We start from the raw sequence: 18,584 nt of genomic DNA on the forward strand, positions 1-18,584 counted from the left end.
TTGTTTTTGTTTTTTGTTTTTTTTTAAATGGAGTGTGCTGGATGTCTCTACAATTTTGTTCAAATGACTGTAGAACCTGGAAAAGCTGTTGCTGCTATTGATGCATAACATATTGCTATTATTGATATATATATATATATATATATATATAATATATATATATGCTATTGATGCATAACATATTGCTATATTGCTATATATATATATGTATATATATATATATATATTATTGAAACTCAAATATGAGATGAACCCAAGGTGTTTCAGTGAGTGCTCACCTGTGCATGCAAAATTGATTTCATCTTTAGTAAGTAGTAAAGTTACATGCTTGCCAAAAAAAATAAATAAATAAAGTGACAAACTGGAAGACATATGTCACACAATTTCACTTTTATGTATGACCTAGAAATGATGAACTTATGGGAGCAGAGAGCAGAATTGTGGCTATTAGGCTTCAATGTGGGTCTTTTAACAATGGGGAAACGATTGGTTTAAGGATATAAAACTGCAGTTGGACATGAGGCATGGACTCTGAGAGCATGATAAATATGGTTGATAACAATATGCTATATTTTAAAAATTGTGAGATAGTATACTTTAAGTGTTCTCAAAACAAAAATGATGAATATGTGTGATATAACATGTTAATTGGTTTAATTTAGCCATGCCATTGTGAACATACTGTATTATGTATCATAACTGTGCATGACTATATTTATGAGCTAAATAAATGAATGGAAAAAATGTAAACAAAACCATTTTGCAACAATAGAAAAAATTTCTAATATTTACTCTCAGGCAAACCTCAACAAGGAAACTGCCTTTAAAATATCTAATACAGGGGTTGGGGACTTAGCTCAGAGGTAGAGAGCTTGCCTTGCAAGGGCAAGATCCTGGGCTTGGTCCTCAGCTCAAAAAAAAAAAAAAAATCCAATGGTTTTCTTCAGACCAAAAATAATGGTTTTACAACACACACATATTCCTAAATATTTACTTACTATAAATAAAATATTAGTTATTTAAAATATTTTAAACAACATAAATTACTTTTATTTTAAAATGTGATACTCAGTTTGAGAACGCAACCCACAGAATATAATAATGAGAATAAACAGACAATTTCCAACAACTCCAGATGTTGCTTCATTTAGCTGGCAAAAGTTTACTATGTGCACATGTTCATATACAAGTTTGTGTATGGAGAAGTATGTGCTATGCATGTGAGTGTCCATTATTAAGAGGCCAATTCTGCCATTTACTGACAGAATGCTAGTGTCATGTTTATAAAGTATCTATATCATTTCGTCCTAATAATAGTCTTATGAAAACTGAGAACAGTGCATAACATTAATATATTTAGTGGTTTCCTTCATTGAGATGAAGACAAAGAGACAAGATACTGCCTCTACTCCAGATGGTCCATCATTGAAGGATCAGTCAGTCCCTGACTGGACAATAGAGCTGTTAAGTTTCCTAGTCCCTCTTTTTACAAAACACTGAAGTCAACCAGATATCAAAAAAAAAGGGATTGGAAATTTAATCAGAGCATTACTGGCTAATAACATGAAACCATAAACTTGACCCTAGGAATAATCATACTCATGGCCTGAAACTGTTATGTTGTTTGTAACTTCAGGTGCTTTTCTATAAGGTTTGATTCTTACATGATCTTTCTGTCATGGAATGAAATCACAGATAAGAATACACACTACCTGCTCATATAGTAAGATAGTTACATGGCACTGCCCTGTCTATGTCTTATAGCTAGTTGAAACACTTTAAAAATTAAACATGCAATAATCTACTAAATCTTTGAGGCAGTTTGAGGAAAATTCCACTTGGCCTTTAAAATAGTTGTCAGGGCCCATAAAAATGGCTTCACTTCATCTTGGTTTAAGGTCAGAGAATTCAAACCCATCCTTACTCTTCCAAGGTTAAAGTCATAAGACCCAAAGATCTAAGGCATGGCTACTGTAGGATGTTTGGTCTTGGTCCTGATATTTTATCTAAGTAACAAGAGACTTGCTCTGAGGTGTGCTTACTCTTAACCTTCATGGCCAAATAACGAGAGATTTAGTCTAAGGCGTGGTTACCAAATGTTTGGAGAATTAAGGAAGAAGGTCTGTTTCTTCCTTGGATCTTGATAAAGAAGTCTTTTGCCATGTTCCCCTTTTTGGTTGGGGTATTTGAGAATGTTGAAGAATAAATCTGGAGCGTTCAGTATTCACTGTATTGCCCTCCTGATTGTATTTTGTGTCTCTCTCTTTTCCTTAGAGTCTTTACCTGCCATTTCTCAATCCACACTCCCCCTTCTCAGCTATGAACCAGGCAAGTCACTGGATCCAACTGAAGCCCCACAAAGACAGGATACAACAAATAGCCTTCAATAAAAGCAAACAATATTGAATGAGGAATTGAATCTTTACCAATGGCAGTTTATTTTCTTTGTGATCACGCTTTTTTGACTTTTTCTCTGAGGACACTGGTAAGCCTGGTTCTGGAGATAAAGTAAACATAATCAGATACATCTATCATATCTATGCTGAAAATAAGTTATGAATCAGAGTTAGTAAGCAATTTCTCTAGCAACTTATAGAACATTACACATATAGAGAATATAGAGAACATTACATAGCAACATATAGCTATTTAACATTAATGATAATAAAAAATACTTTTAAACTACTCAAAAATGTATTCATCAAAATATGTGTGCATGTTTGTCTGTGAACTTGTTCCTTATGCTGAACTTGTTTTTATGCAAAATTCTAAAAAATGTTTTAACACTCTCTTACATGAGTCTTCCTCAGTTTAACTCATTCTCTAGATTTTCCTGGAGCCTTCCTAAATGCTTTATTCAGACTTCATCTTACATCCTTACCACACTTCTACTTATGGACTAGGTTGTACAATATCTTTTTCCCATTTATTCATTCATTTTTTCTTTCATTTATTTTGAGATAGGGTCTCCAAAAGAGGAAGAGGAGTAAATGGAAAGTAGTGTTATAAAATGAAGATGAAACTAGCCACACTTGAAGTAAAGATTCCAGAAATATTCATAAATTTATAATATAAATTTCCACAATGGAGGAATTTTAGGTTTTTTTAAAGTACTAATCTGGATTCCTGAAGAACAGAACTCTTACTATCAACATGAACAATTAGCAAATTTGATAAGAAGGGAAACAGAATATCTCCCAGCCTCTAGCACTTTGTGAGTTATGTTCTCATGGTCAATACTGCATGATTTACATTCCCATGGTTGACACTGAAGGGGCTCAGTCTAATGTTTTCTAGCAAATGTCCTGGGTCTGCTTTCTATTGAACCACGTGATAAATCAGAGTGGGACTGGAGAAGCAGCTCCATATACAGGTTACTCTTAGGATACAGGTAGAATGATTCTGAACCACTCAGGAAAAAAAAAAAGAAAAGAATAGAAAAACAGTTATTTGAGAAAGCCAAGGTGAACTGTGTAGAAGGGAGGTTAATGGAGGTGACTTTGATCACAGTGTTTTCCATACACGTATGAAATGATTAAAACTGACTTGAAAACAAGCAAATAAGAAAAAGTAAAAGTGAAGAAAATTTAAATAAAATTAATTCATTTTGAAGGATATATGAATTTGGATTTATACATTATATCTTATTATATAATATTATATTCTATGATCAGATATATATTTGATGACAGCACTAAGTTAACTGGGAAAAACTGAATTATTAATAAATGACCTAGTGTCAGGATGTGACTAAAATGGGCTTTCCTTTATTTATCCTTGGATAGAAATGATCTTGCTATGTGCCATAGCTAGTCTAGAACCTCTAGGCTCCAGAATCTGAGACTCTGGTTTGTGTCACAGCGTTTGTATCTCTGGCATTTTATTTCTATTTTGACTGATTTTTCAGATTATCATGACACATTTATATATAGTCATCTTCTACTATGTCCTCAATTGTACCCAGTGTCACCAGGTTTAAATTTTAGGAGACTGATAAGCCTCACGATTAACCTTAGTAAGTACCTATTAGGGACAGATTCTAAACTGATAAAATTAAGGCATTGAAACAGAAAATGAGAAAAAAAAAGCTAGGTTGAAACTTAATTTTTAAAACCTCATACATTTTTCTCAAATTTGGATGTCAATGACAACACCTGTACTGGGGATGACAAGTGTCCCCATCTTGTGTGGTTGAGTGGATTTGGAATGGGAATGCCTATGCACATTAAAATTTCCCCTACTTTGTTCCTAATAACTAGAACTGCATTTTTTACCTAACTTTGATGGTCTTCCCTCTGCTGTTTTCATTGCTTCACTTTGAGGAGAATCTTCTACTTCTGTGGTTGGCTGGGTGGATTTTGAAACAAGGCTGATAGTTAAATGTCACATATTTTACCCAATATCTACTTAGTAGTTCAAGATAATATCATTAAAGGTTGTTACCATTGGGCATGCCTCTTTCTCAGTGTTCTCTAAAAAGCAAAAGGAAATATGATCAATTTAAATACAAAGCAAAGGCAACCAGAATTCAGGAAGACACAGCAAAGAATTCTCATGCTCATATTTCCAAATTATATTTTGGTTTCAAATGATCAATAGACACTCAGAAATTTCTCTTTCTAAAAAATATTTTCTTCTCATTTGTCTGGCAGTACCATTAAAAACAGGATCAAACTTTGGCATCCCTCTTTTGAATCTGTCTCCTGTGCTTTGGGTCACCCACTAACCTCTACACACAGGTATATTAAACACAGTGTCTGACTAGAAATAAGTGAGGCCTAACCTGCTTGGTTCTTATTCAGGACTGAAGCACAGCAGTTGTCCATGATGTCAGGACTGTCTCTGGAACACAAGCCATCATTTCCTGAGAAGTGGCATTTCCCCTCAACCAATAAGGATTCTCTTCAGAATCGAAACTGCCACAGTGTCTGTCCAGACCACACCTTGACCATGACTCCTGAGTTATACAACCTGTTCAGCCTCCATCAATTCTGACTTCATCTGTATCTAAATCTGTCCCAGGACCCTGAAGTTGATCCCTAGACCCCTGGATTCATTTATGTGGTCTTCTTTCCAATGTGTACGTTGTATGAATGTTTCTCTGATTTTCACACTTACCTGAAACATTAATATTCCTATTGGGAAGGGTGGCTATGTATGGCTCTTTGGGGCTACTGGAAGTTTTGCTCTGAAATGAGTTACAAGTCAGATCAATGACAGGACAAGAAGCAGGAGGAGGCAGGAAAGATGGAAATATAATGAGGTGGACACCATCAAAATATACCACATGAAGTGGTTAGAAATTTTAAATCAATAAAAAATGGCAAGAGAAAAGGAAAATGTAATCATAAACAAGACACTTGGAAGTATATTGATTTGATTTTATGCATTATAACTCATTACATAATGTTATATTCTATGATCAGATACATAGCTGATGAGATCATTAAATTAGTAAATAACTAGAATCAGAAACAGAAGACCTAGTACCCTGGTAGAATTAAAATGGATTTGTTGTTGTTGTTTATAACAGAGAGTCTGTTGCTATGTAAGAAGACTAACCCTCAACTTCTAGGTTTGAGGAATCTTTTGCCTGACTTCCCACAATTTGGGATCACAGGTTATATTGCAGCACCTGCACCTCCAGAATTTATTTTTCTTTTCTATTTTATTTTTTTCAGGTTATCATGAAAAGTGATGCTTCTTGCTAGGACAGACAGTCACACATAATTGTCATTAGGCTTTGTTCTCATTTGTTCCACACTGCAGGAAGTTTCAAACTTTGGGGAAACCTAAAAAGTCTTATGACTAACCTCTTTAAATGTCTATGAAGGATGGACATTCCAAACTGGTAAATTTAAAGTATTAAAACAAGAAAGGATAAAAATTAAGTCAAAGCTCCAATTTGTCATCATCTTTTACATGTACTAAAGAAGACCTTCTTCTGAACTATTTATGCCTGAAATGACCATTTCCTTGGCTATGACAACTTATACCATCCATCTCCTTGGGGGTGGGTAGCATTAGAAATGGGAAGTCTGGAAGCATTGATATTTCACCTATTTCTTTTCAAATAACTTAAAACTGGAAATTTTACCTGGCTTTGATGGTTTTTTGTCTGACTTTTCCACTCCTTCACTTCGAAGAGAATCTGTCACTTCCGTGGTAGGCAGGGAGGGCTTTGAAAGAGGGTAATTGGTAAGTGTCAAATGCTTCATACAGTATCTATTGAGTAATTCAAGAAAATTATAAAGGTCATTACCATTGAGCAAGCATTTTTCCTGGTGATCTCTACAAAACAAAAGGAGATACAATCAATCCATGTAGACAGCAAGGGGATGAGCATTCACAAATGAGTAGAATTCTCAGGTCTATAGTTCAAACCAAGTGTTTTATTAATTTTGGTAACTTGTGAGGAAGCAATAGGCACTTAGAACTGTGCTAAAAAGCATCAGCACCTCACTTGGTCCTACCATGTAACTGAAAATGTGAAAAGGCCTCAACATCTGTTCATGTGAAATCTTTCTCTTTGTTGCTTTGTAACCTCCCAACCTTGGCACACAGGCATATTAAACATTAAGAACTGTCCTCCTAAAACATGGTGGTGCCTATATCATTCCTCTTCAGGGATGAACTCAAAAAGAGTAACTGAGACAACTTATTATCAACTTTTACAGTCTCCCACTCAAGGATCTCAAATAGTGCCTAAAGACTCCTACTTATCTGGTGACAAGAGAGCCTTGCATGATAAACCTATTTCCCGAGAAAGGTAGCAATCCATAGTGGCAAGGCTGTCCCTAGAGCATGAGCAATGTGCCCTGAGTGTCCCGAGAAGCAGCTTGTCCCCTCAACCAACAAGGACTCTTTTCAGATCACTTTACAGAGCAGAACCGGCACAGTGTCCTTCAGACACACCTTGACTATGACTTCTGAATTGTGCAACCACTTCAGCCTGCCTCGGTTCTGGCATTATCTGTACCTGAATCCATGACAGGACCCTGAAGTTGAGTTTGGTGTTCCTTTATGTGTTCCTCTTCCAAATATGTGCATTGACTAAACATTGAGTATTTTCTCTGATTTTCACACTTATTGGAAATCTTAATATGCCAGTGGGAGTGGGTAGCTTAGCATAGCTCTTTGGGGCTGCTGGAACTTGGCTCTGAAACTAATTACAAGTAAGGACAGTGACAGAAGTACACTAATAGAAAATATGTTATCAGTTTTAAAGTTAATATACAAAGTAGTGTGCTTAGTCTTGACATTTCAGGATACAGCACTCTTGTTCTTCCTTTCACATTGCCCTTGCCCATCTCCCTGTGTCCTCCTCTGCTAACTCCCTCCCTCCTCCCATTAGCATGCCTTCCTGCTTTCATGACATGTGTGAGGGACATACAGTATATAATAAAGTATGTGGTTATGATTTAGGAAGTGTGATTTTGTTCCCAATGAACATACAGAATACAGAAAGTGCACATATGCCAATGTGAACAACATGCTTAATGGAAAAAATATGATCGCCACAAAGAAGAGCTATGAGCCCAAGTGAATAAATCTCAATACTGATTAGAGAATATGATATCATACATAATATTCACTTACTAAATTCAGTCCATTCATTCAAATATTTCAGAGAAAATCAATTTTAATGTGACAATCATGCAATTTTAAAGTATGTTTCTTTCTACAAAATGATATACAAATTTCAAAGAAATTAAGTAAAGACGATTTTACACATGATATTTTGAATTAAAATTTCATATAATTTTTTCTTAGAAAACAAGTTAAGATAAATACCAATTCAATTTACATTTTGTTTCAAACTTTCATAGCTCTTTCTTCTAGTTGGAAAACCAAGGGTAATTCACTAGCAGAAGTCTCACCTGAAGATGTTTGCCTCAGTTCCTCTTCATCATAGTCGATCAGTAGTTTCCTACTGTCCGGGACCAAAAGAATGGCAAGTCAGTCTACTATTTCAATGCTGACATGCACATTACACTCAGAGGACCATTTCAGGTATTATCATTGCACTATTATAACTTTTAAACATAGGCTACAAACATGTGGATTCCGTGTTTTATCAAGTGTATAATTAAACAAGGAAAAATGAGGAAGAATGGTCATGAATCAGCTCCACACATGAACTAAGTTTTCTCAGTATAATGGAAAGTGTCCTGAACTCAGAAGAAATCTACATTTATAGCCAATAGCTGCTTGTCCTTGGACATGTTATTTATACTAGTTTAATATCTTCCTCTAAAAAAAAAATAATGACATTACTGCTTTTGTATACCAAGCTGATATGATTAAATAAGATTAACATAAAGTATGCATGACAAATAGAAAAGCAACAAGATCATTTGTCTCTTAAGCCTGAATAATGTTCAACATGTATTCCTTGCAAGATCTTGTTGCATGGTTTAATAAAAGACCCAGAGACAGATATTGGGATTCAACTTGAAGATCAGGGAAGTAAAACAGCCTGCCGCTAGCTCTCACCTCTGGCTCAGGCTGAAAGGGCTGATCCAAGCCTCAAACTGCTGCCTCTCCTCAGTGAGGCTGGAAAATGAATGTCTCCTACTTCAGTGTGGCTGGAGAATAAATGCCTGATACTGAGTCCTTGCTCCTGTCTTATATACTTATCATGTGCCTGGGACTAAAAGTGTGAGCTGTAATTTTCTTACAGGGTGGTCTTGGACTCCCAGAGATCCATCTACCTCTAAATCTTGAGTCCTAGGATTAAAAGTGTATACCATCGCCTCCTAGCTTCTGGCTGCTGGGATCAAAGGTGTTTGCCTGGCTTCTATGTCTTGTGTCTAACTTTGCCTTCTGAATCCTCAGGCAAGATTTAATAAATCATAAATAACATATCATTCCAAATCCTCTTTTCTTATTACCAACTATACAAGATCTGATATTCTTGTGTTGAAGTTACCAAAAAATATTAAGGCCTGCTTTTGTTATTACCTACTCTTTTCTTTGTCACATAGTTCAAAGAAAACCATCCATTTAATATTTCACAATCTAAACAGCTATTTAAACAATGTGAAATTATTTGTACCTCAAATATATGGATTGTATTTGGACAAAAAATGAAAAATGCTTAGATAATGAAGATAAAAATCTAACAATTCCTGAGCTACCAAAACACCAGTATGGACTTGATGTCAATACGCAAATGCCAAGTGATTTCCAGTCCATTTCTTCCCATATCTCACCATATCAAATGGCAACCAACATCTTGATTCCCCTAGGTCTAAATGACTCCTGGCCTTTTAGTCTCCCTAAATACCCAGACCACCCAATGCCTCCAGACTCACAACAACATCCAGTAACCTCAGATCCCCAATGTGTCCAGGTCTCTCAAATTACCAATTCACTCAGGTGTCTAAGTGCCCCAGGGTCTACCAGGTCTCCAACTGTCCTTCACTCAGGCTTCTTGGTATCAACAAATGGTCCATATTTACCAGCCCCCATCATGTTTTAGTCTCCCTAGGGTGTCAGGGACTCCAAATGCCCCATTGGCTTTATCTCTCAGGATGTAAAAGGTGGGGGAACACTATATGTCTAAAAGGCAACAGCAGCAGGTAGAAAATGGTAACATCCAACCTACAGGGATCATATGGCCCTGGCAGAAGCTGACGTCAATGAAGTTCTGTGACTATGACTGCTTTTGCCATGTTTGTGTATGTTTCCTTCAGATGTGTTGTCCATAGCTCCACATGGCTCAGCTCTGGGTTTCTTTTGATGGGTATCATTATGCATTCTCAAGATTAGGGTTCTACAAACTTTCTCTACCTACAGGGTTTAAAAAGTTCTGACCCAAGAGAGAGTAATATAGTCCTTGGATAAAATACTTGCCTAAAACATGTGATCTCAAGTTCAATTGTCAGCACCCACCCCCACCACACTACACACGCATAGCCAAAATAAAAATTGGGGGATAAAGAATCCTGCATCCATTGTTACTTCTAATTCATCCACAGCTTTGATTAGCTTCTGGGTGATGGGGTGGACTATGTCACTGCCATTCCAAAACAACCTAAACTAAATACATAAGATGTAGTAGTTGTAATTACTTTGCATCTTCATTTAATGTTAATTGAGTAAATGTGAACACTTACACTTTGCTTTTACTTTCAACAGCATAACGTTTAGCTGTCCATCCAAAGGCATCTTGCTTAAAGGTATCAATATCTCTTTGAAGAAGAAGCTTGATGATGAGTTCTGACCCACACCTTACAGCATACATGAGGGTGCTTCTAAAAGAGCAGAGGCAGAGCCTGGCTGTCAGATGCTTGAATAAACTTATTAAACACCCTCCTGGATGTGTTTTACCAGCTTGAAATATTGCCTGTGTGTATAGAATTGACCATCTACTAATGGACATGAACATCTTAGGAGCTCAAATGTTCATCCTGTAAGTTATCTCCAGGACAAATCGGGAAGAAATAAACAGGAACCCTTTTCCCACTACAAAATTACGTAGTAGGATTTATAGTTCCATGTCCTCTCATTCACAAATACTGAGGTTGTTTATCAAAGTAGGTGAATATTCAAGTGGAGAATTGTTTTTTCTTCCCTAGTCTGACATAATATACTGTAATACAGAATCATCTGAAGATCAGAGGAAAAAAGCTTATTTGTACAATTAACATGCTAATAGCATAATTACAAAATAAGTAGTTCTAGCAATAATGGTGGTAATAATGTATGTAGGAGAGGACCGTGCGATAGAACTAATCAGGAAATAATCTAGTGATGTGTAACATTCCTAAGGTTGTACATTCAGGAAGTGTAAGAGTTGGAATTAAGTTCAGTCTTGTGTGAATACTGAGATTTCTTCTTACCACCCACGGTTGATTCTTACTCATCCAAACTTACTCAATAAAAGTAGTTTTTCATTCTTTTGACCATGCCAAGTAATAAAGTTTCAAAATAAATTCAGAGGGAAAAATAGAAAAAGTAGAGTACCACCTGGTAATAGAAATTAATAGTTATTGAGGGATTAACTAAACAATATTTTGCAAAGAAATATAATGAAAACAGCCCATCCAACAGATTTTCCTTTTTAAGGAAGCAGTACATAAGAAGAAGAAATGGTGACAAATACCATAAAGACATTAAGAGTCACACTGTCATTCAAAAATTAAAATTAACATCTTAAAAACAAACAGAATATGTGAGATCCATTTAGCTAAATCAGTTACCCGGTGAATGAGTTACAATACAATGAATCAATATTGTTTTATTATCAGGAAATAGAGGCCCTATTGTATGTAGTCTTTTTGTTGTTCACACTGAATAATTTCATTTGTACCAAACTGATGGTCAAGGCTAACGTTATCTCAGTAAGTAAAAGGTAAATTCTTCCTATGAACTTAACATCATGGCTTGGGTGATAGTTACAGCACCACAGTCACTAACTTTATTAGTACCCCGACTTTCTTACCTTCCCAGAAAATCACATGTTTTTGCATTTGCCCCGTTGTTGATTAAGAACTCTGCCATCTTCTCCTTGTTCTGTTTCAGAGCAAGCAAAAGTGGTGTGATCTTGTTCTGTCAAAACAAAATCAGTGATGAATTAAAAATTAATAGATTCCTTGAGCACATAATTGTACATACTGACAAGAAATGACTGCCATTTCTTCTTCAACCTATTGACTTCAAAGTGTGCTCCTCCTTTTCCATGAAATCCCCCTTCCTTGAGTGAGCATATATATTCATTCCAAAATCCATACAAAGATTTCCTGTGACATGTATCATAGTATTTTGGGGTCATATGATTGCTCCCATCTAAGCAAAAGTTTCTTGATTCTGTATCTTTATTTCAACAACGCACAACAAAACACACAGTAGCAAAAACTTTCTGTATTGTTGTTGGCAAATAAGCTAAATTCCCCCATCTACTTTTTCTTCCTACCTATATCTCTTTTCCAGGCATTCCATGTCCCAACAAAAAGATTGCATGAGCACCTGTCTGGGAATGTGAACAAAAGAAGCAGCTCAGGAACTCAGAGAAATCTCTTTTATTCTTCATAATTTCTACCTTTTAAAACTGCCTTTTATGGCAGACATTAGCATTTAAGAATATAGAGTTCAAGAAACACAGTGTTGAGAATTTTGGTGCAGAGAAATTTGCAAATTTCTTTTTACGAGTGGTGCCAGAGCCTGAGACACCAACATCCTTATCAGTCACCGTTGATGGAGATTTCCTGTGCCACAGCCACTGCCACTTCCCAAATAACTACTCAGGGGCTTAATATAAATTATAAATGCTGTGCTGATAGCTCAGATTTGTTACTATTACACTTAAATTAACCCACATTTTTATCTATGCTTTGCCACGTGGCTCGTGTCTTGTTACCTCATTTTCTGCTTGTCCTCTTCCTCAGGTGGCTGGCTGGCATCTCCTGACTCTGCCTTCCTTTTTTTCCATCATTCTCAGTTTGGCTGTACTGCTTAACTTTCTGCCTGGCTACCTGCCTGTCAGCTTTTGTTGTTTTTTGAGACAGGGTTTCTCTGTATAACATCTCTGGCTGTCCTAGAACTCACTTTGTAGACCAGGCTGGCCTCAAACTCACAGAGATTCACCTGCCTCTGCTTCCTGGGTGCTGGGATTAAAGGTGTGTGCCACCACCACCCAGCTTGCCTGTCAGCTTTTTATTAATCTGTAAGAGTAATACATATTCACAACGAACAGAAGGATTATTCCACAGGGAGTCACTTAGGAAATGGGCTCTCACTTAAATGAACAGGCTTCAAAAGAACTTTGATTTTTCTTATTACAAAATAATAGTCTTATTTAACTGTAGAGAGCTCAATAAGAAGTTTCATTCTCAGTTATGGTAATAATCTCAGGCCTGGTGTGGTGGTGCACACCTTTAGTCCCAGCACTTGGGAGGCAGAGGCAGGTGGATCTCCATGTGTTCAAGGCAAGTGTGGTCTGGATAGTGAGTTTCAAAATGATAATGATGATGATGATGATGATGATGATGATGGTCTCATGACTGAAGTACAGCTACTTTTGGGTTTTATGGGGGTTTGTTACAGTGAGACAGAATTTCACTATGTATCCCAGACTAGCGTCCTGCATTTATGGTTCCCCTCTCTCAGTCTCCTACGGGTTATGATGCTAGGATCTGTGACACCATGCCTTGTTCATATGCTATTTTTAATCTATTTTTACTCTGGTTTCAGTTTAATTACTACTTCAAGCTGTTTTTGAGCTAAGCACAAGCCAGGAGCAAAAAGACAGTGGTTTCGCCAATAATAATTCTAACATTGACCTATTCATATTTCTTTTTTTAATTAATTAATTTATCATGTGTACAGTATTCTGTCTACATGTATGCCTGCAGGTCAGAAGAGGGCACAAGATCTCATTACTAGATGGTTGTGAGCAATCTTGTGGTTGCTGGGAATTGAACTCAGGACCTTGGGAAGAGCAGTCAGTGTTCTTAACCACTGAGCCATCTCTCCAGCCCACATATTTCTTTTATGATGAAGAAAGCCACTAGGTCACCTTCATTGGTACAAAAAGGTAAAATTTTGTTTGGAATTGTCACAAACCTTTTGGAGTTAACGACATACAGGCATTTCAATGTGAGTGTGCTTTAGACAGATAAAAAGTTTCAAAATAACAACTTCTAACTTCTAAAATTCAATCTCATTTCTAAGGGAGTAACGGGGAGAAAAAATAGACCGTATCCTTACAAACTTTTTTTTTTTAAGTTTAAAATCTCTATCACAGAACACCACGAACTGTTCATGCAAACACACATTTAGGCCCAGTGGATGACATCTGGTAGTATGAAGAGGTCCCTAGCAAACTGGAATGCTTGGGGGCGTCTCAGACAATAGGTATAATTCATCACAGGTGGCAGACAATAAATGAGATCTAAGCAGTCTGGACTTGGTTACTTGAGAGCAACTTGAAGTGCACAGTTCTTTAAGAATTTCCTTGGGCTGAAGAGATGCTCAGTGGTTAAGAGCACCGTCTGCTCTTTCAGAGGACCGGTGTTCCAGTCTCAGCACCCACACAGCGGCCCACGGCATCCTTAATTCATTTCAGGTGATCTGATACCCTCTGCTGGCCATTGTGGGCACTGCATGCATGTTGTACTTTATACATGCAGGCAAAGCACTCACACACAACTATTTTTTAATTAAATTAAAATTTAATAAAAAGGATCTCCTGGAGTTTAACTGTGGATTCAGCTCCAAAGGACACTCTTTATATCAGACTCTATCGTGTTCTTGGCCCTTTGAAGAAAATCTTTATTGTGGGTGTGGTTCACATTTTGCATGCAAAAATGCAAAATTCTTTTCTGGGATCTAAAGAGCCCGAAGGAAACATTTTTTTAAAACTTCTTTTTACTTATTCTTTGAGTCTTTCGCATCATGCATCTTGATCCCATTCTTATCTGCCCTCTGCCCATGTAACCTTCCCCCACAAAATAAAATTTAAGAGGAAAAAAAGAAAGGGAAAAAAATCTCATCATGGAAGCTGTAGTGTGACACAGTGAGCCATGCAGTAAACTCTTTTATCAATATATCTTTACTTGCAAGTGTTCATTGGTCTGGATCAAGGCCTCTGATTTCTGCTATACTATAGATATCGAGTCTTCACTGGGACCCTTCTTGGATATCCTGTTATTGCCCTGTGTCATGGAGCTCCTGAGTCTGCAGGACCAGCCCCTTCACGTGTTCCGCAGGTCATAAATGCACAGATGGGATGGATGTTTGGGTAGGCCATCTCGTAACCCTGACTTTGGGCCTGGGTAGATGCAGCAGTTGGTCAGCCCACTAGCTCCCCTCCCCCTTTGTCTTCACCAACAGGGTGAGCTCTCCAACATGGCTCCAGCTAAGGATGAGCAAGGGGCGGGTCAGTTCTCCTGCTTTCATGCTCTCAGGGTCAGCTCTCCCAGGCTTACACTTTCAGGGCCAGCTCTGTTTTTACCCAGGCAAGGGGCATGGGCCATTCTCCCCAGTGATACAGCTGGCGAGGGGCAGGGACAGCTTCCCCATTCTTAGGACCTCACAGCCAGCCCTCCCACCTGACACAGGCAGCAAATGGTGGCGGCAGGGCATCTCTCACCTGCCTGCACCACCTTACAGCAGATGAGGAGCGGGGCTAGCTCTACCATGTTCAAGTTCTCAGGGCCCGTTCCTCAGCTCCCACACTCCCCCCCTCTCCCCACCGCCATCAATAGGGTCAGTTTCATTGTGCTGCCCAGGTGAGGTGCAGGGTCCACTTCCAAATACTGTAGCTGGTGAGGCAGAGGAGTGTCAGCTCCCTCACCCACCACAGGTGGCAGGGTCAAGGGGGGAGGGCATCTTTCCTCATCATCACCACCACATGAAGGAAACAGTTTTAAATACTTATGCCTGGGTCTTATTAGATATGCTGATTTAGACATTAGAGGTAGAGTCTAGACACTTGTGTACTTTCAAAATTCTCTCCAGATGTTTGTGCTGCTGGAGAAGCAGAAGAGGGTCATCTCTACCTTGTCTCTCACAGGTAGAACAGTTCTCTTTATCGTTTCAGGATTTGGCCAAAGAGAGAAATGGACAAACACCAACTTTGTGGAAAATACCATTTCATTTGCAAGGTGGGGCAGAGGCAGCAATAGAAATTTCAAAATATAGCTGGATTCTATGCAGTATAAAAATCTCCCAAGTCCCAGGAAAGCATTGTAGATTTGAGATCAAACTTTAGACTCTTATCCAAGTGGCAATTTCTATCAGATAAGGGTCATTTCATGGTGAATCACTTATTTTTCCTTTTTTTACTTTCTGTGTAATTGTTGCATATGCATTGACAGTCTGATTTCTTCAGAGTCCTACTAAAATTCACTTCTGGGCATGCGTGTTAAGTAGTAATGTTATAAATAAAAAGTGAATAAGTATAAAGTGAATAATTTTTCAAGATTCCTTGGTATTTTCCCCTCAAATATCGTATTTCCAAATTTGTATGAAAATTTCTCATCAACTTCCCTTTCTATATTTCTTTCTCTGGCTTCACCACTCATGGCTTGATCACATGGCATAACTTGTCTGCAGCATCCAGATGTCAATTTATCATAAAACATTTCTTCCTCATTTAAGAGAAAGTTAATATCAAAGGCAAATGTTCACGGTAGGTGTCACATTTAACTAGTCAAGGAAAAGCTTTTGTTAGATTTAAAAACAGGCAGATTCATTGCTTTGACAAATATTTGTCAGAAATGCATTCAAGAAAGCTGCACTGTGTAATACGTCTTTACAAGTACCAATATTTAAAGTGGCATCTTCAACGGTTGAGTTATTTTCAAAACATTACCACTAGAGGACCAGAGCTTTGAAAAGACAGAAAATTGATTCTACATACACATGACTGTTAAAATCTGTGTGTTTCAAATATGTGAGAATTGCAGGTGGGTGGTGTATATATACCTCGTTTATTGCTTCGATGTTTGCCTTGTATTCAAGCAGCTTAGCAGCTGTTTCAACATCCCCATTGTAGACAGCATAGTGCAGAGCGGTGTTGTCACGGCAGTCCATAATATTTGGGTCAGCACCATGCTTCAGTAGAATATCAAGGCATTCCGTTTGTCTACACTGTGCAGCCTGTGGATGTGGTACCAACACACACACTTAATGTTAAAGAACTCGAGATCAGCATTCCACAGGCTTCAGTATTCAGTTACATTTAAATGATATAGCTTCATTTTTTTCAAATGTAAAAATGTATGTCAAATTCTTATCATCTGAAACTGGTGGCTTTAATATACCTTAATTAGAGGTGTGGCATCTTTAATATCCTTTGGACTAATCTCGCAGCTGCTCTCCACCAGGAATGTCACCACCTCTGGATGGCCATAGACACAGGCAAAATGCAGGGCAGTCCTGTGAGTACGGAAGGGGCTTTTATGAACTTAACATTTTCTCAAAAATTACACGTGCTATAATCACCAGATAGCATTTAAGGACTCTGCATTTTAAAATTTGATTTTTCCTCTAAAAAAGTCATTATATTGCCTTTATTGCAAGCAACAGACAATTTCACTGGAGTCAACATTCCCCAAAGTAATGCTGTTTGTGTTTTATGATATATATTCTCCCCGTTGACAGCCGAGAGCCAGGGTTAAGGCACCCTGCAGGGACCCTTCTGAACAAAGTACCATATGTGTCAAGGAGCACCCAGCTTCAGGTGCCACAGTCCTGATGATTGAGAACTAGTGTGACCTGGACAGTGCTCTTGGGCCTGAACGATACAGAGAATCCTTAAGGGAGAGCAATCATGGAGAGTGGAAATCCATGCATTTGCACAAGAAGGACTGGTAAACTGTAGCGACCTGAAAGTGGAACAAAACTAAAAAGTCAAGATGAGTTTTGTAATTTGGAAGCTGTCCAAGGTGACAGTGAGCCATATGGTATGGTAGGAATCACTGGAGTTAACACTTGTAGGAAAACTAGAACTCTTCTTCAAATCTTACCATCATCACGCTTGGCTTATCAAGAAGACACTGAATAACCCTTCAGGAGTGTATAGACTAGTGAGAGAGGAGGCTCCAAGTACTATGGAGTAAACATGGAACCCATAACTAAAGCAGATGAGATAGGTGAATAAATATGAGAACGCAAATCGTCTTCTCTTGCAAGTTGTCTCAGTAAATAATGTATATTCCTGCATACATGTGGATACACAGGAATACACTGATATAGTGAATATCAGCTGTTATTTTTTAAAAAAAAAGAAAAAAGAAAACCTTTTAGGTGGGAAGTTGATACATACTAGAAATTTCTCATATGTGCTTTTCCACAACGCATATGACAATATGTTTTTCTCCCAATGGACACACGTAAAGCTGCATTATACAGTTTTGTTGAAACCCTTGAAAAGGCCAGTCAGTGCTCTAAAAGGAGAATTTTCAAGGACATAAAGCTCAGTTTTTGTTTGTTTAGCTGAGTGTTACACCCTTCCCAGATGTGCATCCTAAAATTAATGACGGATGTTTCTCTTTTCTCACCTCGCACAGGAAGCTGGCCTTCTCCCCACTTACCGCGCCTCCCTCCGATGTACCTGCCCACTCTCCCACAGCTCCAGCCCCACTGTTACCTGTATTTCCAATCTATTTGTTCCATGGAGAAAGCTCCCCGTTCGACAAAGCTCTTCACTGTGTCTATGTCTCCCATGCTTGCGGCCTTGTGTATAGGATAATAAGGTGCGTAGCTGGCGTGGTATTTGGGCGGCTGACAGCCTCTCTCATCCTTGTTCCCAAAGCCCACAAAGATCTTGTCCAGGCCATCACAGAATCCCAGGGGCGTCCTTTCCTTTTTTGGGAAAAGTATCTCCATGGTAAATGCTGTCTGCTTCACAGGCCTCTTCCTTCCTGCTAGGCTTTTCCTGCATCCCCAAGCCAAAATAAGAGACTATGCCAAGATGGCCTCTCCCAAACCCAGAACCAAAATTTATAGTAAGCCAGATCCTAAAGGTTAGAATATCGAAGGAAACTCTGAGCCAAGTCTTGCTACAATGTCCCAGTAGGGAAGCTCTGTGCTGGTTTAGTAGTTGTCAACTGCAGACAAGGATGCAGTTGGTA

At 38.1% G+C, this 18,584-nt stretch overlaps 1 protein-coding gene across 1 annotated transcript; it reads right to left on the minus strand.

Moving 5' to 3' along the window:
- Positions 1-4,407: 4,407 nt before the first annotated feature.
- Positions 4,408-18,339, minus strand: LOC100762352 (putative ankyrin repeat domain-containing protein 19). The gene is made up of 7 exons (XM_027420478.1): positions 18,101-18,339; positions 16,773-16,887; positions 16,435-16,608; positions 11,450-11,556; positions 10,122-10,259; positions 6,098-6,225; positions 4,408-4,472 (listed from the first exon to the last, which is right to left on the minus strand). Exons 1-7 carry the CDS (start codon positions 18,337-18,339, stop codon positions 4,408-4,410), a joined length of 966 nt encoding a protein of 321 aa, XP_027276279.1.
- Between the last annotated feature and the right edge of the window lie 245 nt (positions 18,340-18,584).

The sequence above is a fragment of the Cricetulus griseus genome, chromosome 6, assembly GCF_003668045.3.
Source record: "Cricetulus griseus strain 17A/GY chromosome 6, alternate assembly CriGri-PICRH-1.0, whole genome shotgun sequence".
NCBI lineage: Eukaryota > Metazoa > Chordata > Mammalia > Rodentia > Cricetidae > Cricetulus > Cricetulus griseus.

Bases quoted from the DNA above. Each gene is read 5' to 3' on its own strand.
- LOC100762352 (XM_027420478.1), bottom strand. From the start codon at position 18,339: ATGGAGATACTTTTCCCAAAAAAGGAAAGGACGCCCCTGGGATTCTGT. The intron at 10,260-11,449 runs GTAAGAAAGTCG...CTGCTCTTTTAG, and splicing joins ACATGTGATTTTCTGGGAAG to AAGCACCCTCATGTATGCTG. The intron at 6,226-10,121 runs GTAAGTGTTCAC...ATTACTCAATAG, and splicing joins GTTGAAAGTAAAAGCAAAGT to ATACTGTATGAAGCATTTGA.